The sequence below is a fragment of the Rhamphochromis sp. 'chilingali' genome, assembly GCF_963969265.1.
Source record: "Rhamphochromis sp. 'chilingali' genome assembly, chromosome: 13".
NCBI classification, from domain to species: domain Eukaryota; kingdom Metazoa; phylum Chordata; class Actinopteri; order Cichliformes; family Cichlidae; genus Rhamphochromis; species Rhamphochromis sp. 'chilingali'.
In genome coordinates, this window is record NC_137940.1 from 32260924 (window position 1) to 32279953 (window position 19030).

At 40.3% G+C, this 19030-nt stretch overlaps 1 protein-coding gene across 1 annotated transcript; it reads left to right on the forward strand.

The window, feature by feature from the left end:
* Nucleotides 1-967: 967 nt before the first annotated feature.
* LOC308409245 (MORC family CW-type zinc finger protein 3) lies at nt 968-14856 on the forward strand. The gene is made up of 17 exons (XM_080901861.1): nt 968-1113; nt 1249-1321; nt 2348-2480; nt 2718-2938; nt 3219-3366; nt 4190-4343; nt 4910-5038; nt 5637-5756; nt 5851-5954; nt 6170-6298; nt 8206-8322; nt 9872-9949; nt 11238-11274; nt 11377-11705; nt 11995-12499; nt 13357-13520; nt 13893-14856. The coding sequence occupies exons 1-17, from the start codon at nt 1012-1014 to the stop codon at nt 14047-14049; spliced, it is 2700 nt and encodes an 899-aa protein (XP_080757987.1). The 5' UTR covers nt 968-1011; the 3' UTR covers nt 14050-14856.
* The last annotated feature ends 4174 nt before the right edge of the window (nt 14857-19030 follow it).

Here is a 19030-nt window from a genome sequence, read left to right on the forward strand (position 1 = left end):
GCACCAATTCTCAGGTAGGATGTGGTGTTTTGAACAACTAAACTAGCTAAAGTAGTAATAATGAGGCCAGAGTGTACCAAAAAATATCCCTCACACTATTACACCACCTCCACCAATCTGAAACATTGACAGGATACAGCACGGATTCATGCTTTCACATAGCTTACACCAAATAACTACTGAACGTTGCAGCACAAATCGAGACTCACCAGACAGGTCAATGTTTTTCCAATCTTCCGTTGTCCAATTCTGGTGAGCAGGTGTGAACTGCAGCTTCAGTTTCCTGTTAGTATCAGCAAACCACTGCGCTGCACTTAGCTGACAGGAGCGGCACCCGGTGTGGTCTTCTGCTGCTGCAGTCGATCTCCTTTAAGGTTCCATGTGCTCTTCTTCATACCTTTGTTGTAACAAGTGATTATTTGGATTGTCTGGATTGTGCCTTCCTGTCAGCACGGCCACTCTCCTCTGGCATCAACAAGACACTTGAACCGCTGTGAGTAGCAGAGAATTGCTGAACACAGATTGTTTTTTTCCCCTTTTCAGACCATTCAGTAAACGTTCAGTAAAGAGAAAGTTGTATGGGAAATTCTCAGTACAACCTCAGATATTCAGACCAGCCCATATGGCACCAAGCCACATTCAAAGTCACTTATATCACGTCTCTTCCCTATTTTGAAGCCAGATTTGAACCTTCAGCATGTCAGATCTCTTTTAATGATAGTTAAGGAGGTGTGCCTAACACAACGGCCATTTACTGTAAGCATTTAGCTGATTCTGCAACTGAATTATTATAATTTTTGAATGAAAAAAACCCAGCCCATTTCAAACACGCGTTATAACAAAGTAACAATAAATCAACTTGGTAATAAATGCAAGAACTTGGTAAAACGTCATATTAACATAAGATCTGCAGAAAGAAATACCTCAGCTGTGTCTCTTTCAGACTGCTCGAAGCGCGACTTCGGCTGACTTCCTTTGACACAGGCCCCGAGGACGCGCCCACTGCTCTGTATGGCTACGTACCTGCGCACGGAGAGCTCACACGACGAGAAGCAAAATATTCAGACGAAAAACATGGCGAGGTTAAGTGAGCATGGGATTCGCCTGAGTTCTGTAAGTATTTCAGATATTTGCTGTAGAGGATTCGCATTTGTTTCGACACTTTAGAATACGTTCGCTACAGCGGCTCACAAAAAAGAGCAAGTGAAAGTTTAACTTGTTTTTTTAAATTCTTTTTTTCATTTCCAGATGAGTCCTTCCTTCCTGAACAGCAACTCCACAAGTCATACCTGGCCTTTCAGCGCTGTGGCAGAATTAATAGGTAGGCAATAAGAAATTTCAGGCATAATACAGAAACGCTGCACAGTCCCCTGCACCTGTTGCTGCAGCTTTTCGTGGTTTCTTTCGCACCGCTCTTCCGCTGTCGCGCACAAAGTTGGCGTGTTGAGCAGACATTTGTGTTGGTGCAAAAATGGACCGAACGGACTTCCTCTTTCACGAGTTTGCGCTCACACGCCTAAAGACGTGTGCTGGCAGCTGCAGACGCTGTGTTGTGGTAATAATCCCTTCGTAAAGTAAGGATAGAGGAGCTCGTTCCTTTAACGCTCTGCAGTTTGAAATCATAGTGCTGAGATATTAGTAACTGCTCAACTGCAGTGAGGTTTTCTGCAGTGTCGGTACTCTTACTTCTCGTGAGCATTAACAGAATCAGTTTGGATTATTTTTGACAAAATACATATAAAACTTATTGGTAAATATGCAGCAGTAGCTTATTTGCGCCTTTATGTGACATAAATGGTTCGTGTCTGGGCTGTCAACATTGCCATTCCTCCACTCTGTGCGCTCTCATTGGTTCAGACGTGCTGACCGTCTGTTGGCTGCTGAGGCTTTTTTAAAAACCGGAACAGCGAAGGGAGTGCGCTGTAGAAATGCATTCGCACCACTGTCCCACGTGAAAGTACAGGCTAAACTTTAGAAACAACAAAGGGAGCCACGTGCTTCTTGGAATAAGCTCGCAGTGATTCGCAATAACCCTGCAGAAAGTCCCAAACTCCGTATGTTCGATGTTTGTTGATCATGGTGTGACGCAATTAGTGGCTGTGCCCCACATTGAAGTATAGATTACAGCACATAGCAGTAGCATCCAGAGATCAGCAGTGGAGTTGTAGATCTAATGATTTGTTCCTGCAGCATGAGTCTCCTCATCTATAATGTGCAGTATCACTTTGACTATGCCTGCAGGAAGTTCACGTTGTAAAGAAATATAAGGAAGGCATTAAAGAAACTAGCCATCCCATGTGCTTCTCTTGTTTTTCTTATTTCCAATTTTCTGCCTGTCGTCTTCTAGACAATGCCTCAGACCCCGGTGTGTCCGCTAAACAGTTCTGGATAGATGTAGTTCATGAAACGGATCACCTCTGTCTGTCTTTCATCGATAATGGCAGCGGCATGACCCCCAACAAACTGCACAAGATGCTCAGGTGAGACACGTGTGAAGTTCACACACAAGGAAAAAAAGAAACATAGAAAGACACAGTAGTGCTGCATACCGATTGTGTTCCTCTTTTCTGCATTTAACCCACAGACACACACGCGCAGTTTCCAACTGTGGCCTCACATGTGCCGCTTTGTGTCACATTCACACATTAGGCTAGTTTTGTCTTCTCAGCTTGCTTCTCAGTGTTCGATAATTAACACTTGCTCGCTTTTGTGTCCAGCTTTGGTTTTACAGAGAAGGGCTCGGGTAGGGCCAGTCAGCAGGCCATCGGGGTTTACGGGAACGGCTTTAAGTCGGGCTCCATGCGCTTGGGGCGTGACGCGCTCATCTTCACCAAGAACGGCGGCTGTCAGACTGTGGGGATGCTGTCGCAGACCTACCTGGAAAGCATTAAAGCCCAGGCTGTCATCGTCCCCATTGTCCCTTTCAACCAGCAAACCAATATCCTTCACAAAGGGACTGGGAAATATTAGGATACAATATTAGGTTTACTTTGTGAATTTGCTGATGCGTAGACGTTCTACATCAGTATGACTTCCTGATTTTTTTAGTGTGAGAACTGATGAGATCATTTGAATGGCACAGGGTGTGTGGGTGGGGGGTGACATGAATTAAAATAGGCAGGCCAAGTTTAAGGCAGATAACAGGAAACAAATATATTATGTATATGTGTTTATTACCATACATGCTCCCTTATGTTCTGACCTTAATTCGGTGTTACAGTTATTAGTTGTGACCGAGGATTCACAGGCCAGTCTGACGGCCGTCCTCGACCACTCGATCGTCAAATCCCTGGAGCAGATACATTCACATTTTGACTCAATTCCCTCCAAAAAAGGCACCAAGATATTAATCTGGAACATCCGCAGGTCAGAATCACATGTTCGTGTTACATTAAAGTTGAAACATGATAAGATAAGAGTGTTCCACACGACAAACATCTCCCTTCCACCACTAGCAGTTTGACGAAGCCAAATGTGTGAAATCTGTAATCTTGTTAGATAACTGTCATGATGTCAGTCATTTTGTCGAACTCTGTACAACAAAGCAGATTAGCGCAGACCTTATTACACTGTTTCTTTAGTGTCAGTCAGGTCAAAACATCTCGGTTAGAGTTTCCAAGTTGGCGTGTTGTGACCATTGGTTGAAAATACCACATGACACTGAGGAGTGTGCAAGCACAGTCAGTATCAGAGGGAGGCAAGTGGGTACAAAAACACATATGTAGTATTTGTATAAGCATGGTTCTAGGCAAATCTATGCAAAGTGACCCACATTCAAATGGAGAACAGAGAACCTCCTAAATTGAAGTTTTGAATTTTCTCTTTTCCTTCTTCAACTAAATTTCTTAGAGAGAAATGGTCGACTGAAGTCAGGTTCTTGTAAAGTGGTAAAAAGAACCAGGTCAGGTTTCTCATACCTCCTATTTCACTTCCTCTTCATGCTGGAGAGAGAGATGATCACCACAATGAGTATAACCATCCAGCATTTCAAGTATTGCCCTGTGATTCAAATCCTAGTAATTAGACACAGGAGGTAAAGCCATACAGTGACTTTGTGTTGCAAATCGTTCCCAATTAATGAAATGTCTTGCAAAGCCATCTGCGGAGCTTTCTAGACAGCCATTACAGCGTGTGCAGTGAAACACAATTACATGTTCTAACAGCTGCTTTCTTTCGTGCTATCCCGAAGAGCTAAAGACGGTAAGATGGAGCTCGACTTTGAGACCGATCCGAATGACATTCGTTTGCCTGAGATTCAGATCGAAGAGTTGAAGAAGGGGCTGAAGAATAGCGGATCCTTGAGAACTGAGCAGAACATCCCAGACATGCATTACAGTCTCAGGGTGAGTGGGTAAAAAAACACTTTACCATCTGTTATTATGTTAGAGCCTCTGTGGTCCATAATATTAATATTTGTCAGGGCTTGGGGACCTGTTCAGGAGGATTTTAGTGTTAAAGGTTGTGATCAGGGTTAGAGAAAAATTCAGGGTGTAGTGGTTGTGGTTTACGTGTGGGTTTAGCCATACAAGTGCTGTGTGTGTTGGGGGCTGGGTGTAAGAGTGTCTTCCACTTTTTGGCAGACACTGAGTACCTCCACACTACTGTAGACAAACTGTCAACCTTGTGGTTTTGTAGTAACACTGCCCCAGTTTCATTAAAAAAATGTTTTTTTTGCAGGTTTTAAATGATAATTCGCAAATTCTAAGAATTTACTTTTTGTTTGTAAATAATCTTTTTTTCATGTTTCAAGATTAAAAAATAAACCCGCTGGTGAAAAATGTGCGTTCACGAGTGGATTTCAACCGACAAAAGAGTATTTCATATTTAGAGTTTTCAGTTTTAAGCCTCGCTTATTTTCTTTCTTTTTTTTCCACCTTGTCAGTTTTATTTGCTTGCATGTTTATCACAGGCCTACCTCAGTATCCTGTATCTGAAGCCGAAAACACAGATCATACTGAGGGGGAAGAAGATTCAGGCCAAACTGGTAGCGAAGAGGCTGATACACATTGAGCATGACGTCTACAAACCCCACTTCAGTGTATCCTTACGCTATGTGTGTGTGTAACAGCCAAATTCAAGTGTAAACAGGAAGTGGGATTCGTGTGACTGTTGGAGATGAAGCATCTGTGTTACTTTACTGGGGTCTGGTAAAAAAGTTTAAAAAAACACACACACACACACTTTTGGTGCTTAACAGATGTTCATGAAGGGAAAATCCAAACAAGCTTCACAGTGCCAGTTCATGCGGTCTCATATCTAGTTATTATTATTTTTTTAATCTTTTCATGTCTTCTAGAGAACTGAGATTTTGAAACTGGGGTTTTGTGTTATCGTGCCAGGGATCGGTTCAGCGCCCACAAAACCGAATTTTTAATCTGAACTTTATCTGTTTGCCTATCTAATATATGAATGCATGCAACAAACCAGACCTCAGGGGTAGGATAAGAGTTATGAAAATTCTGAATTATACTCTACTATAATTAATAATAAGGTCATTAATAATAATTGCATGAACAATGTTACATTTTTTCCATGTTTTTCTGTTAAAACAATTACATTAGTAACATCCCTTTAATTATATGAAAATTGCATCATTATTCTAAACTTTGTCAGTTTTCTTAACTGGTTTTTGTCAGAAAGACAAAGTGAAGGTGACCTTTGGACTTAACCCAAAAAACAAGGATCACTATGGGATTATGATGTACCACAAGAATCGTCTCATTAAGGCGTATGAGAAAGTGGGCTGCCAGCTAAAGGTAAAGTAAAATAATGTTGTGTGTTACAAATACTGTGAGGCTACCCTGGGTACCTGCCTCTGCTTAATAAATGTCACTCTTAAATTTCCTTCAGACTTCGGGCCTAAGAGCGGGCATTGGCGTCATCGGCGTCATTGAGTGCAATTTTCTGAAACCTGCTCATAACAAGCAAGACTTTGAGTACACCAAAGAGTACAGGTAACAAACAGTAATAAATCAGATAGTTGCTTTTTTTGTTTGATTGTTTTGTTTGTGAATATGAGCTGTTGAGTTGGAATAAATAGTTTCATCCTGTATGTACAAAGTTAAGAGCGAAGGCGGTAATTTGATCATGTAATCTTCAGTTAATTTCTTTTTCTGTCATTGTCTTATTTTAAACACATTTACAGTTGTTTCCTCTTTTTACTCCCAAGACTGACCCTCGGAGCTTTGGGCCTAAAACTCAACGACTACTGGAAGGAGGTGACAGAGAAGAAGGCCAGAGAGCGAGAGTTTCAGGCTCTAGACAAAAATGAGAAGGAGGTCCAGGAGGATGTCGATGAGTAAGTGTTAACTGTTTTGTTTTTTTTACACAGATGAAGTCAGGGCCAGATTTTGAAAAACAGTGAGGTCAGACAGTGGAAATAGTTGCTGTTAAATTTGCTGCATTATTAGAATGTTAATACTTTATTGTAAGTTATGTGTGATGCTTTCATATTACAAATTATAAACAAATAATACATTGCATAAACATTATATGTTGAGGCTCTGAATACAGGTTTACAGTATGAAAGCTGATAATTAAGCTATGGTTATTTGTCATTTTACCAAGCTATAAATATATAGGAAAAAATGCTTGTTTATAACACTGTTACAAGCTGACATTATTGTAGACTAATAATAATTTCTAAAGTTGCCATTACAAAGTTTTATAGGCCTATTAATGTGGAGTCTGTTGGCTAACTACGGTGTTTTTTACTCAGTGATGTTGCCATTATGAGGGGTGAGGCCTCAGTGTTCTCTTGCATGTCCGTCATTGCTTTGTATCATCAGGTGGTATTCATTGTTGCTGTTCTCACACAAAGGCTGCTGCAGCTGTACAGAGATCAATTGAAGTGGTCATTATGCAATAGGCTGGATGTGCCCTTGGGCCATTTCTAACATACAGCATAAGCCTTTTTTTAAAATTCAGCTTTAAATTTTATTTCTAGTTCTAAAAAACAAAACTGCGTGGTGTTGTAGTGGTTAACCCTGTCGCCCAACGACAAGAACGTTCCTGGTTTGAACCCTGTGTGGAGTTTTCATGTTCCTCATGTGCTCGTGTGAGTGCCCTCTGGCTACTTCCTCCGACAAACCAAAGATAGCATGTTAGGCTAACTGGTGACTTGAAACAGGCCATGGACGTGAGACGTGAAGGCTTGAAGTGTATGGAATAACGTACTGTATGGTGTGTTTTGACTTGTAGTCTAGAGCACTTGGAGTGGTCAGTAAGACTAGAAAAGCCAGTCCATCACTGGTATAACGAGTATAGACCCAGACCTGATATAGCTGTAGTGCAAACAGTGAACACTCATCCAGTTCATCTGGCTCTAAATACGTGCCGAGTATTAAGTGCAGTTCAAACAGAAAGTCTAAATGTAGAACTCAGAAAGGTAGGAAAGGTAAATAAAGGTTGGGTGACAAGTATAAATAAGTAGGGTGGAGCAGACAGCTAGAGGAATAAAAAAGTAACGGATGCCAAAAAGCTAGACACATGGTAAATAGTACTATCAAAGGAGGAAATAATAAAAAAAACCCTCAATAAACCCTTACACTGCGTTCAGTGGCGCCCAATATTATTAGTGCACTGCTTTTCTATACAGGTGGTTTACAAACATGTCACTGCTGATAATCTAACACTCCTCACTCACCCATCAAATAAGATCAGTGTACTTCAAAGCCCCTCTGTTCCACATCGCCGCACACTGTTTTGAGGAAACGTGCTGTTCAACTCGGAAGGGTTTCCCACAGTTTTCAGGTTTTTTCATGACCAAAATGTGGAGTGTTAATAACATATCCTCATTCCAAAGTTCAGTTCAGCCGCAGGCCAGTGCATGTTAGAACTTGGCTATTTATCAAAGTCATAATATCATATCTATATTAAACCAGAGGAGTGAGACTCAGGCTCTGGGGTAAAATTACAGAGACAAGGAACATAAAAATATCATCTATATGATCCGTTAAGCCAAAAGTTTATTTATAGATAGATAGATAGATAGATAGATAGATAGATAGATAGATAGATAGATAGATAGATAGATAGATAGATAGATAGATAGATAGATAGATAGATAGATAGATAGATAGATAGATAGATAGATAGATCTTGAAGAGATCTGTTGTGTGCACAAGTCTAGACTTACTGAGATAAAAATAGTTAAGTATATCTTTATTGCCAACTTTATCTTACTGACAGCTGTTGTATTTACAGGGGTCCCATGTGGTTACAGTGTGAAGAGTGTCTCAAGTGGCGAAGCATCCCTGACGGCTTTTACAGAATTGCTCCTGAGAGCTGGACCTGCAGCCAGAACCCAAATTCACGTTACAGGTGGGTATTTCATATTATTTCTCGTGATTTTAACTGCACCACTGACTTGAGTAAGAAGCACAATTACACAATGAATGCAAAAGCTGAATCATGTTCAACAACACTGTTTTCAGGAGCAACATTACACTGCTGGAAAACCTAATTATTTGTGTCAGGCAGCATTTATCAGTCTATTCTTCTTTCGGCTGCTCCATTGCTGGGCCGCCACAGCAGCATCAGCTTCCACATAACCCTAACTCCTAACATCCTCCTCTGTCACGCTAACACACACACACACATATATATATATATATATATATATATATATATATATATATATATATGTGTGTGTGTGTGTGTGTGTGTGTGTGTGTGTGTGTGTGTGTGTGTGTGTGTGTGTGTGTGTGTGTGTGTTTGTTTGCTCTCAATTTTGACAGCCCTATTAAAGATTAATATCAGTCTGTACATGTTCCAGATAGCTTTTCTTCAAATTCTTTAATTCTCACTCGCTTTTGCAACTTTGTACTTTTGTGTTACTCGCAGCAACAACTCCACCTCATTATTAGTCTATTTAAAAAACTCGGTAAAGCCGGAAAGTAAATAAACGGCAGACAGAAATGAGGCAGGCCAATCGTCTCGCATTTCACGCATGCACATGCGGCCGTTTTCGGTCATTTCAATGTGGACACACAACTCTCTGAAAACGATAGTGTGGACGCGGAAAACGCTGTTTTGAAATTTATCCAGGCTAATGTGGACGTAGACTAACTTTGTCTCTCCAAGCTGCTCATCTTGAGCTGATATATTCATTTCTAATTTGGCCCATTCTGATCATTTACAATGCTCGCTCTAGATGCTATTCTTCTGTCTCGAATCACCTCTGGCATTTGTTTTCAGTCACTCCACCCTGGCTGCACTCTCTTCTTCCCCTCGCTTGTGTGTGTTCGCCTTTCCACTTGTCTCCCTCTCATTCACACACATTTTGTCGCTTCTGCTGGCTTTCATTCCCCCTCCCTCAGAGCATACCTCCACCATTCCAGAGACAAAATTGATAGCTGAACCTCAGCTCTTCCTCTGATATACTCGTCATTTTATCAAGTGAAGCTAATCAGCTACCAGGTAACTTAACAAGCATGTTCTAATCTTGCTAAAATTAAGACTTCAAATTTTAGTATTATCTTAATGAAGTCAGAGCACAGAGTGGAGACACTGAATTTTAGCAGGCAGGCAGACCTATATTTTTTCTCTTGAGCTATTCTGTGGACTAGAGGTCAAGATATTTTAGCCTCTTCAGCATCAGTAGTCACCATTTCCTTTTTTTTAGTCTGTCTTTAATCGTTTAACTCTGCATGGTCATATTTTAGCGTTAATTGATCGAGCACGAGCCCTTTCTGAGCCCTGCGTGTCCTTTGCATTCATTTTCTCCCTTGTTTACTTTTTATTTCACTGCTTTTCTTAAAAAAGACAGATATTTCTAATGGCTTGTATGATGCAAAACGTCATTTTCAATTTTCGCCAAAGCCACTGCTGACTGAATTGAAAGTAAGCACAAGTCTCTTTGTCTTTACAGAAGCTGCTCGTCACCAGAGGAAACAGAAGAACACGAGGAGCTGTTAACACCGAGCTATCAGAAAAGCCACAAGAAACTGTAAATTCCCATTTCTTTACCCCTCTGAAACTTTGACTGTATGTGAAAATTCGTACATGGACGGATATATCGCACTGCAGCTCTTTCTGCATGCCTGCTTGCTCTTGTGGGTTCACATGCCGTTTTGTGGTTTCATGCACTTATTTCCGGCGGTTGTCCATGTGACTCTAAGCGTGTCTGAGAAAAGTTTACTTATGGTATCCTCTAACTGATAAGAATCAATTAGCTCTTTAAAATATGGTTCTATGTTGCTCATCAATACACAAAACGCTTTAGGTCTGTTATTTAGACACTTAAGCAGAAGTCAGCAGAAAGGGTCACATCTAATTTGCTTAAATTTGGCAACTTTTGACAGAAATCTGTTAAATACAAATGTACTAAGATAAACCACAAGGTTATAAACCGCTCACTGACAGCAGTTAGTGAGTGATGCACAGACTAAAGTGACTGTGGTCTGCCCATAGACTGTATGTAAAAGATGGATGTGACTTGAACCTGAAATCTTCCTAATGGATGACAGGGGCGACTACTTATGTAACAAAAAGAAACCTGATGGTCTGTGACAAAAACAACCCTACTGCTTAGTTCCTTAATGAATTTAGTAAACACTTTCCCGATGACTTGCTTGTTGCAGCATAATTTTTGTTTTATAACTAAATAACTGAGAAATATTCTGTTGAACTTACACCAAGAAACTCTGATTGTTTTACAGCCCTGGGTATTTGTGTGGCATTTACTTATAGCATTACTCTGGAAAGTTAACATGGTTTTTTTTCGGTGCACGGTTACTCAAACTTCCTCCCACAGTCCAAAGATATTCTTTGCTAAGTTGATTCTAAATTGGCTGTAGGTGTGAATGGTTGTTCGGGTCTCTGCGTTAGCCCTGCAGACTGACAACCAGTCGAGGGTATACCCCAGCGTTACCAGATACTGATGGTTTCCAGCCCAAAGCCTATTTAAAACCACCACTATGCACACAAAGCTGCCCAAGATATTGTTTTACGTTTAGTTTTAATCACCGTTGCACGGCATCGTATTCAGAAAATCCAGTGCCCGCAGGAGTCACACAAAAACAATCCTTAAATCAACAAATAACAGCGAAGTCTTACAGACAACTTGATTCATCATGTCTGATTAGGGCTCAGATTTACTAAGCAGAATAACTTGTGTGCGCAATCCCCGAATAGCCTTCATAGGTTCAGTTAGTTAGTTAGCTCCAGCAGAGACAATTATATTTACTGACGATAAACCAGAGCATAACGTGATTATCCGTGTTTTTATCTTGCAGAGAGTACTCCAGAGGCACAAAGCGAAAATCATTAGAGGTATGTAAATTTGTTTTTTTCTTATCTTTGTTGTGTTTTTCTCACCAACAGTAAAGGTCCCGTACTGTATCTCACAGGTGCGTTCTGCTGTTTTCATTGCAGGTGTCTGAGGTAGAGGAACAAGTGTCTAAACATCAAATAGTCTTACGGAGTTCATCTAAGCCCACCAAAGTGGAAAACGCAGATGAACTCACAGATCTAAATGACACTTTCGCGAATGACGATGCGGAGTCACAGTCGGACACGGACACGCAAACGCAGGAGGAGGCCGCTGGAAGAGACACGGTCACTAAAAAGAAGAATGAAATTGCAAAAGGAGCGTCGCCCAAGGAAAATGAGATAAGTGACAAGAGGCTTCAGGATGAAGAGAGCGACAAAACGGAAAACGCAGACATGGAGACAGAAGAGGAGGAGCACTTAGAAACTTTAAGGTGGGGAAAGATTGAATAAAATAAAAAAGAGAATCTAATTCCAGTCTAATCCAAGTGTATTGATGCAAACTTGTGCTTTAGATAATGGTTGGATATAGTGTAGTAGTTAATTTATATATATATATATATATATATATAACTGTGTGTGTGTGTGTGTGTGTGTGTGTGTGTGTGTGTGTGTGTGTGTGTGTGTGTGTGTGTGTGTGTGTGTGTGTGTGTATAGATAGATATATCAGTGTTTAATACCTTGTATTAACCGATTAACCCTCCTTTTTTGTAACCCCAAAAGGATGTCAGATTCAATATTGTGCGTTGTTAAAAAGAAGCGGTACCTTTGGAAGCTTCACCAGTCCGATTCAGCAGTTACGGATAAGGAGTTGCATTCTGGGAAACAAAGTGATATAGTCAAGACATTATCCCCAGAAAAAAACAAAAAGGACGCCAGCAGCCGGGTAGAGAACTCAGACACAAACCCACCGCAAACCCACACCGGCAACACGTGGCAGCACTCACTCCCCTCCACACAGACTGTGAAAGTGCCCCCGCTGAGCCGAACAGAAGGGCAGCAGAGCAGGGTGCTGCCCACGGAAGGGCTTAACCGGGAGGCTAAAATGCAGAGGCTGGTTGGGTTGGAGAAAGAGGCTGAGAAGCTCCGCAGCCTTCTAGGTCTGGAAATCACAAAGACAACTCAAGGAACGATGACAAATGATGACTGCGACGAAAAAAGTCCAACGCAGACGCTGGAGAAACCATCGGGACGCAAAGAGGTCGGCTGTCAGACGGACATGGCTGAGGTCAGAAACCATTTAGAACCATTTTTGCCTTTTTAGTTTATTTAAATGTTGGTTAGACTAAAGTTTAATGTAGTCACATTTATCCTATCATGATTTTCTTTTGATTCTCATCATTCCTTCTTGTAATGAGCCTCTTTTGATATTTACTTTAGTAGTTATTAAACACTTGAAGGACATGTAATAATAATTCTTTCTGGTTAAAGTGGCCTGTATACATTGATTTAAAGCATATATTTTCAACAATATAGAGTTTCTAGGTGATATCTTTTCACACCCCACTGCTTTATTTAATCATTAGCAGTTATTAAACTCTGGCTCTCTCTCTTCCATAGTTTCCTTTTGTCCCGTCTCTCTCTCTCGTCTCCCTTTTCTTTCCTCTCACTACCATCCGGTCACAGCGGATAGCTTCCTGAGCCTGATTCTGCAGGAGCTTTCTTCCTGTTAAAGGGGAGTTTTGCCCTTGGCACTGTCGCCAAGCCCTTGCTCATAGAGCATCGTATGATGACGTCATTTTTTCTGATGTTGTAGGGTCTTTTTACCTTACAATATTAAGCACCTTGAAGTGACTTCTTTGTGATTGGAGCTTTAAATTAAAAAAAAGTGAAATTTGATTTGACTTGCAGAGCTGAATTTAGCTACTAAAATATATTAATCTAAGGTAATCCCAAGTATAAGGTTTGATCATCTTAATAAGTAGTTGAGTGTTTTGTAATCATACGAACAAATCAAGCACAAAATAGTGAATTATTAAGAAGAATGATAAATACTGCAGTGTAATGTGATTTATTTTAAACCTGTTAAATCTGATTTAAATGAAATCTAAATGAAAACTTTGATTATCTCCTGCTGTCTATCAGTGCTCTACTTCATCCTCTGGCCTGATTCAGGCTGCAGAACTTCACGGGTTAAAAGCTGTGAGTGAGTCCAACAACCAGCCTGAACTGAGCAGAGCCAGGAAGGAAAAGACTGACAGCCAGACGAGAACAAGACTCAGTGACACTGAGGCCCGTGAAGACAACAGGTGAGTGCGTTATACAGACATCCACATGCAGCTGTGTAGACAGGGATCCCGAGCTATATATTGATATTGTTCTAATTTGAATGCCTAATGCTTAATTTATATTTATCTTCATCTGCACAAAGTACGTGTAGATAAATCGATCGAGTATCAGTCAAGACTGTGATTTATTTCACATCAACTTGATAGGTTTTAACAGGTTTTAACAAAATGATAAAGGAACACCTCGTAAACATCTCACTTGTAGCCTTTTACACCCCTATTCATACACGATACAAAAGCTCAGTTCTCCCAGAAAAAATTTTCTTGGAACAAGAAGTGAAATGTGAGCTGTTTGGGTTTCTTGCTGTAGTGACAAATCTGTTGTACGCTCAGGTCTGTGCAAGAGAATCTGCATGACATCCGCCACAACGTGGTAGTGCTTCTCACGGCACTCCTGCCCCAGCTGGACCTGGCCGGCATCAGCCTGGACACCAATGATGTAGACAACATCCTGCAGCAGATCATAGAGGTCAACTCCCTGAAGCTATGATCAGCAGTCCAGCAGAAGTCAATTATTATTCGTTGTGTTACACATACTTACACAGTTGTGTTTGGATCAATTAAACTATTTGTTACTTCAGTATACAATATGCATACGTTAATAATTCTCTTTCTGTTGATTTGGAGAGTAATGTCATTCCCATGTTTTTCATATTCCTGGTGCTGCATGTGGATTACGTGTATAATAATGAAGATTATAAAACCTGGTAATATTTGTGTTCCGTGTGGTAATCAGTTTGCAGTGTTAAAATAAAAGACATGTATCGAATTACTTTACCTCAGTGTCTTTCAATTTACAAAATTACAGTTCAGGTGTATAAAAAAATTGCCCTGCACTGATTACAAGCTGCGAGTGCCAAGAGTTCTTGTTAAGCAAGAGGCTGGGAAAAAGAGACAGGAGAAATGCTAAGTACTAGTTTGCAAATCGTTTTTATAAAGAGAGTTAAGAGGAATAAAAGTTGTAACTTAAATTCTTGTAGCTAACCGTCAGGGTCAAGTCACCAAGTCTGACTACTCGTACTTGTGAAGCTGTCTTGTACATATGGCAAACGGTTGTCACATCATTTTGAATACTTGTGCAGTATAATCTTTAAGAAACATGAGCATGTTGGTCATGATGTCAGTTAGAAAATATGAGGGTTTTTTTGTCTCAGTTCATCCATTAATTTTTTTAACTGTTGCTTTTCATTGTTCTGCTGCTTTTGTTGTTCTTTTTTAATTAGCTATTTAAGATGCTGTACACACTCGGTTGCTGTTTTCTAAACAGGATTTGTTATGTTTGCATTAAAATATTGAAACCAGTTATTGCTCACTGCATCTCTGTTTTTAAGCTACTCATGGGTCCAATAGTGGGATTTACAGTTTTTTCTGAATGCTTAAACCCTAACTGTGATTCCTGTAGCACAATCTCTAAAACTATTCAGACTTATAGCAAAACCACTCACTGAGTTTGCAAAACTAAAAGCACAAAAACTGCTTTGCACTCAGTTTGCAATTTTGTAACACACACTTTGCAAAACTGTAGGCACAATTCACTGCACAACACTCAATTACCAAATTTCCAACACACTCCTAGCAAAAGTATACACATGTATGGCTATCATTAACACTAATTTGCCAACTGTCTGGCACACTTTCACATGTGAAAACTTTTTTAGATAATTAGTTCACTTTGCAATCAGCCTAAGCACTATAATACAGGTAAGCTGTGTGTGTGGAGTACAATGGAGGGAGCAGAAAGAGTGAGAAGAAGAGGACGTGGAGGTGAAGAAGTAGGATGAAGAGGACGACAAGGACAAGGAGGAGCAAGAGGAAGACGAGGAGGGGGGAGAGGAAGGGTAGGAAGAGTAAGAAATAGAATTGCCGATGACATCAGAGCTACAATAGTGGACCATGTAATCAACCGTGGAAAGACCCTGAGGGTAGCTGGCCAACGGGTCCAGCCTAACTCGAGCCGCTACACTGTAGCAAGTACCATAAGGACATCTTGAAATGAGAATCGGTTAGTACAGTCACTTCGCACAAAGATTTGTAGCACTGCCATATGCCAATGAGAAACACACCAATACCATTGATGTAAAAATACTGAAATTGTTACTTTACAGAATTGCTAGATGACCAGATGCTGGGGGCAGAGGAAGCATGTTCACTGCAGACCAAGTAACCCATATAGTCATTATGGCGATTGCAAATAATCCTATACTTGGAAATAAACACTTGTGTTTGTTTTGATGTGTTTGAATAAACACCAGTACTTGAAGTTTGGATCCCTCTATGCTTATGGATCCATGACTGAAGTATGAGCTCAAACTGACATAGCCTACCTTGTGCACAGAGAAAGCAAAAGTCAGATGTGTTTTGTATTCATACCATCAGTGTGCAGTTGGCACATTGTGTGCTTAGTAGATGATGGCTTGTGTGTACTGTTTGATACGGAAACACCATTTTTACGAAGGTGTGAAGAGTTAATCTAGCTGTGTTTGCTTTTGCAAGAGAACTACAATGTTTTGATGATTGGGTGACAGGTTTTCTTATTTGTGTGAAGAGTTTTGCAAAATTAGCCAATAGTTACAAAAAATGTGCTTACAGTTTTTCCTGATTGCTTAAGCACATTTTTTGTAACTATTGGCTAATTTATTGGCAATTGGCAATTCTGTAAAGTAACAATTTCAGTATTTTTACATCAATGGTATTGGTGTGTTTCTCATTGGCATATGGCAGTGCTACAAATCTTTGTGCGAAGTGACTGTACTAACCGATTCTCATTTCAAGATGTCCCTATGGTACTTGCTCCAGTGTAGCGGCTCGAGTTAGGCTGGACCCCTTGGCCAGCTTCCCTCAGGGTCATTCCACGGTTGATTACATGGTCCACTATTGTAGCTCTGATGTCATCAGCAATTCTATTTCTTACTCTTCCTACCCTTCCTCTCCCCCCTCCTCGTCTTCCTCTTGCTCCTCCTTGTCCTTGTCGTCCTCTTCATCCTACTTCTTCACCTCCACGTCCTCTTCCTCGGCCTCCTCTACTTCTCACTCTTTCTGCTCCCTCCATTGTACTCCGCACACACAGCTTACCTGTATTATAGTGCTTAGGCTGATTGCAAAGTGAACTAATTATCTAAAAAAGTTTTCACATGTGAAAGTGTGCCAGACAGTTGGAAAATTAGTGTTAATGATAGCCATACATGTGTATACTTTTGCTAGGAGTGTGTTGGAAATTTGGTAATTGAGTGTTGTGCAGTGAATTGTGCCTACAGTTTTGCAAAGTGTGTGTTACAAAATTGCAAACTGAGTGCAAAGCAGCTTTTAGTTTTGCAAACTCAGTGAGTGGTTTTGCTATAAGTCTGAATAGTTTTAGAGATTGTGCTACAGGAATCACAGTTAGGGTTTAAGCATTCAGAAAAAACTGTAAGCAATCAGAAAAAACTGTAAAATGGGAAGGTTTTCAGTACTTATTCTTTTTGACCACAAGGTGACAGTAAAGCCTCTCAAAGACACCTTTGGAGAGGAAGGTGGAAAATTCTTTTCTTGGTTGGTTAAGTATCGACCATCCAGGGCATACAGTAATTGAATCTTTTAATATCTTGTATTGAAACTAAGTGGTATCTGTGCAGAGTGAATGGTATTATATTACACAATAGTTTCATACAGCATCAACAACCAACCAACACACCCTGGAAAATATTTCTTTTCTGTCTCTTTGACATTTTTGTAAACACTACACAGTGCATGAAGAACGTATGAAGGGATATATTGGTGAAAGGTGTGTAGTGATAATTTCTTGTAGAGGCACAGTTTCATAATGCAGGTATTCATTTATTTCTATTGTTTGGCTATTAAACATTGGAAACCCATTAAGGCACGTTAATAGCAAAACTCTTCTTGCTTCTGTTTTTTTCTTTCTTTTTATAAAGTTGTAAATGCAGGCGGTCCATTGGTGAATGCTATTTTCAAATAGTCAAGTATACACTTACCAACCTCTTCATTAGGTAAACCTGTTCAACTGCTCATTAAATATTGACAAATTCCATGGCAACAGCTCAATGCTTTTAGGCACAAAGACATGAGGAAGACAACCTGCTGAAGTTTTAAGGGATCATCAGATGGGGAAGAAAGGTTAGCTAAGTGCCGTTGTGACGGTTGTTGGAGTATTTTATAAACTGCTGATCTAGTGGGTTTTTTTGCACAAACATCTGTGGGGAGTATAGGGAATGATCTGGAAAAGAGATGACAAGTATTGATGACCATGCCCATTCCAATTTCAGATGGCTTCTTCCAACAAGTTAACACACCATCTAACATTGCTCAAACTGGTTTCTTGAATATGACTGTGTACTCAAGTGGCCTCCACAGTCACCAGATCTGAGTCCAATAGAGTTCCTTTGGGATGTGGCGCAATGGCAGATTCACATCATGGATGTGGAACCACACATCTGCAGCCACCGTGTGATGCTATTATGTCAATTTGGACCAAAATCTCTGAAGAATTTTTCTAGTACCTTGATGAATCTATGTTGTGAAGAATTAAGGCTGTGTTGAAGGCAAAAATGGTTCAACCCAATACTTGCAAGGTATGTTAAAAGCATTGCTATTCCAATTCCACTCCACTTACCTGTTATTCATCAATATTTGCTCTTTATAAATAAGCTAAATAACAGCCTGTGCTCTTTGAGACTGAGAGGGTACCAACTGAGACAGAAGCCCTTCCTTCAAAATCAACACCTTCAAGTTCAACTGAAATTTGCAGCTGCCTACATGGAAAAGTTAAAACACCTTCTGGAGAAAATTCTTTAGTTAGACGAAACAAAGATTGAGCTGTTGGGCTACAATGACAAGCGGTCTGTTTGGAAGAGTAAAGGTGATGCATTCAAACCAGACAGCACTGTCTGAGCTGTCGAGCATGGTGGTGGTAGCATCATGCTCTGAGGCCGTTCTGCTGCCAGTGGCAGTGGTGCATTGCACAGTGGATGAAACAATGAAGCGGGAGCCATAACTCAAATAAAAATCTAGATATCTTGAACACAACTGGGTATTTCAACAGGACAGTGTTCCCAAACATAAATCAAAGCTGGTTTTGGAATGGATAAAGCAGGCTAACATTAGACTTTTGGAATGCACTTCCTAAAGCCCTGAGCTCAACTCTGCCAAAGATTTGCAGACTATGCTTAAATTCAGGAAAGCAATGAGTTGGCATGAATTCTGCCGAAATGAGTGTTCAAATATCCAGCCAGAATTATGCCAAAAACTTCCAAAAGCATCAGTTAATGTGCGACTTACACTTTTAACCAAATGTCAGAGGCGGTGTGTGTCCGTCTGTGTACTTTCGACACTGTGTGGATTAGGAAAAATCCCCCAAAAAGTCAAACTTGTGCACCCGATTCTTGTGATTAACGAATCTGCAGTACAATCGTTCCAACCTTAAAGAAAACAAACAAAAAACTGTTTAAAGAAATCATGAAAAGCCCCAAAATACA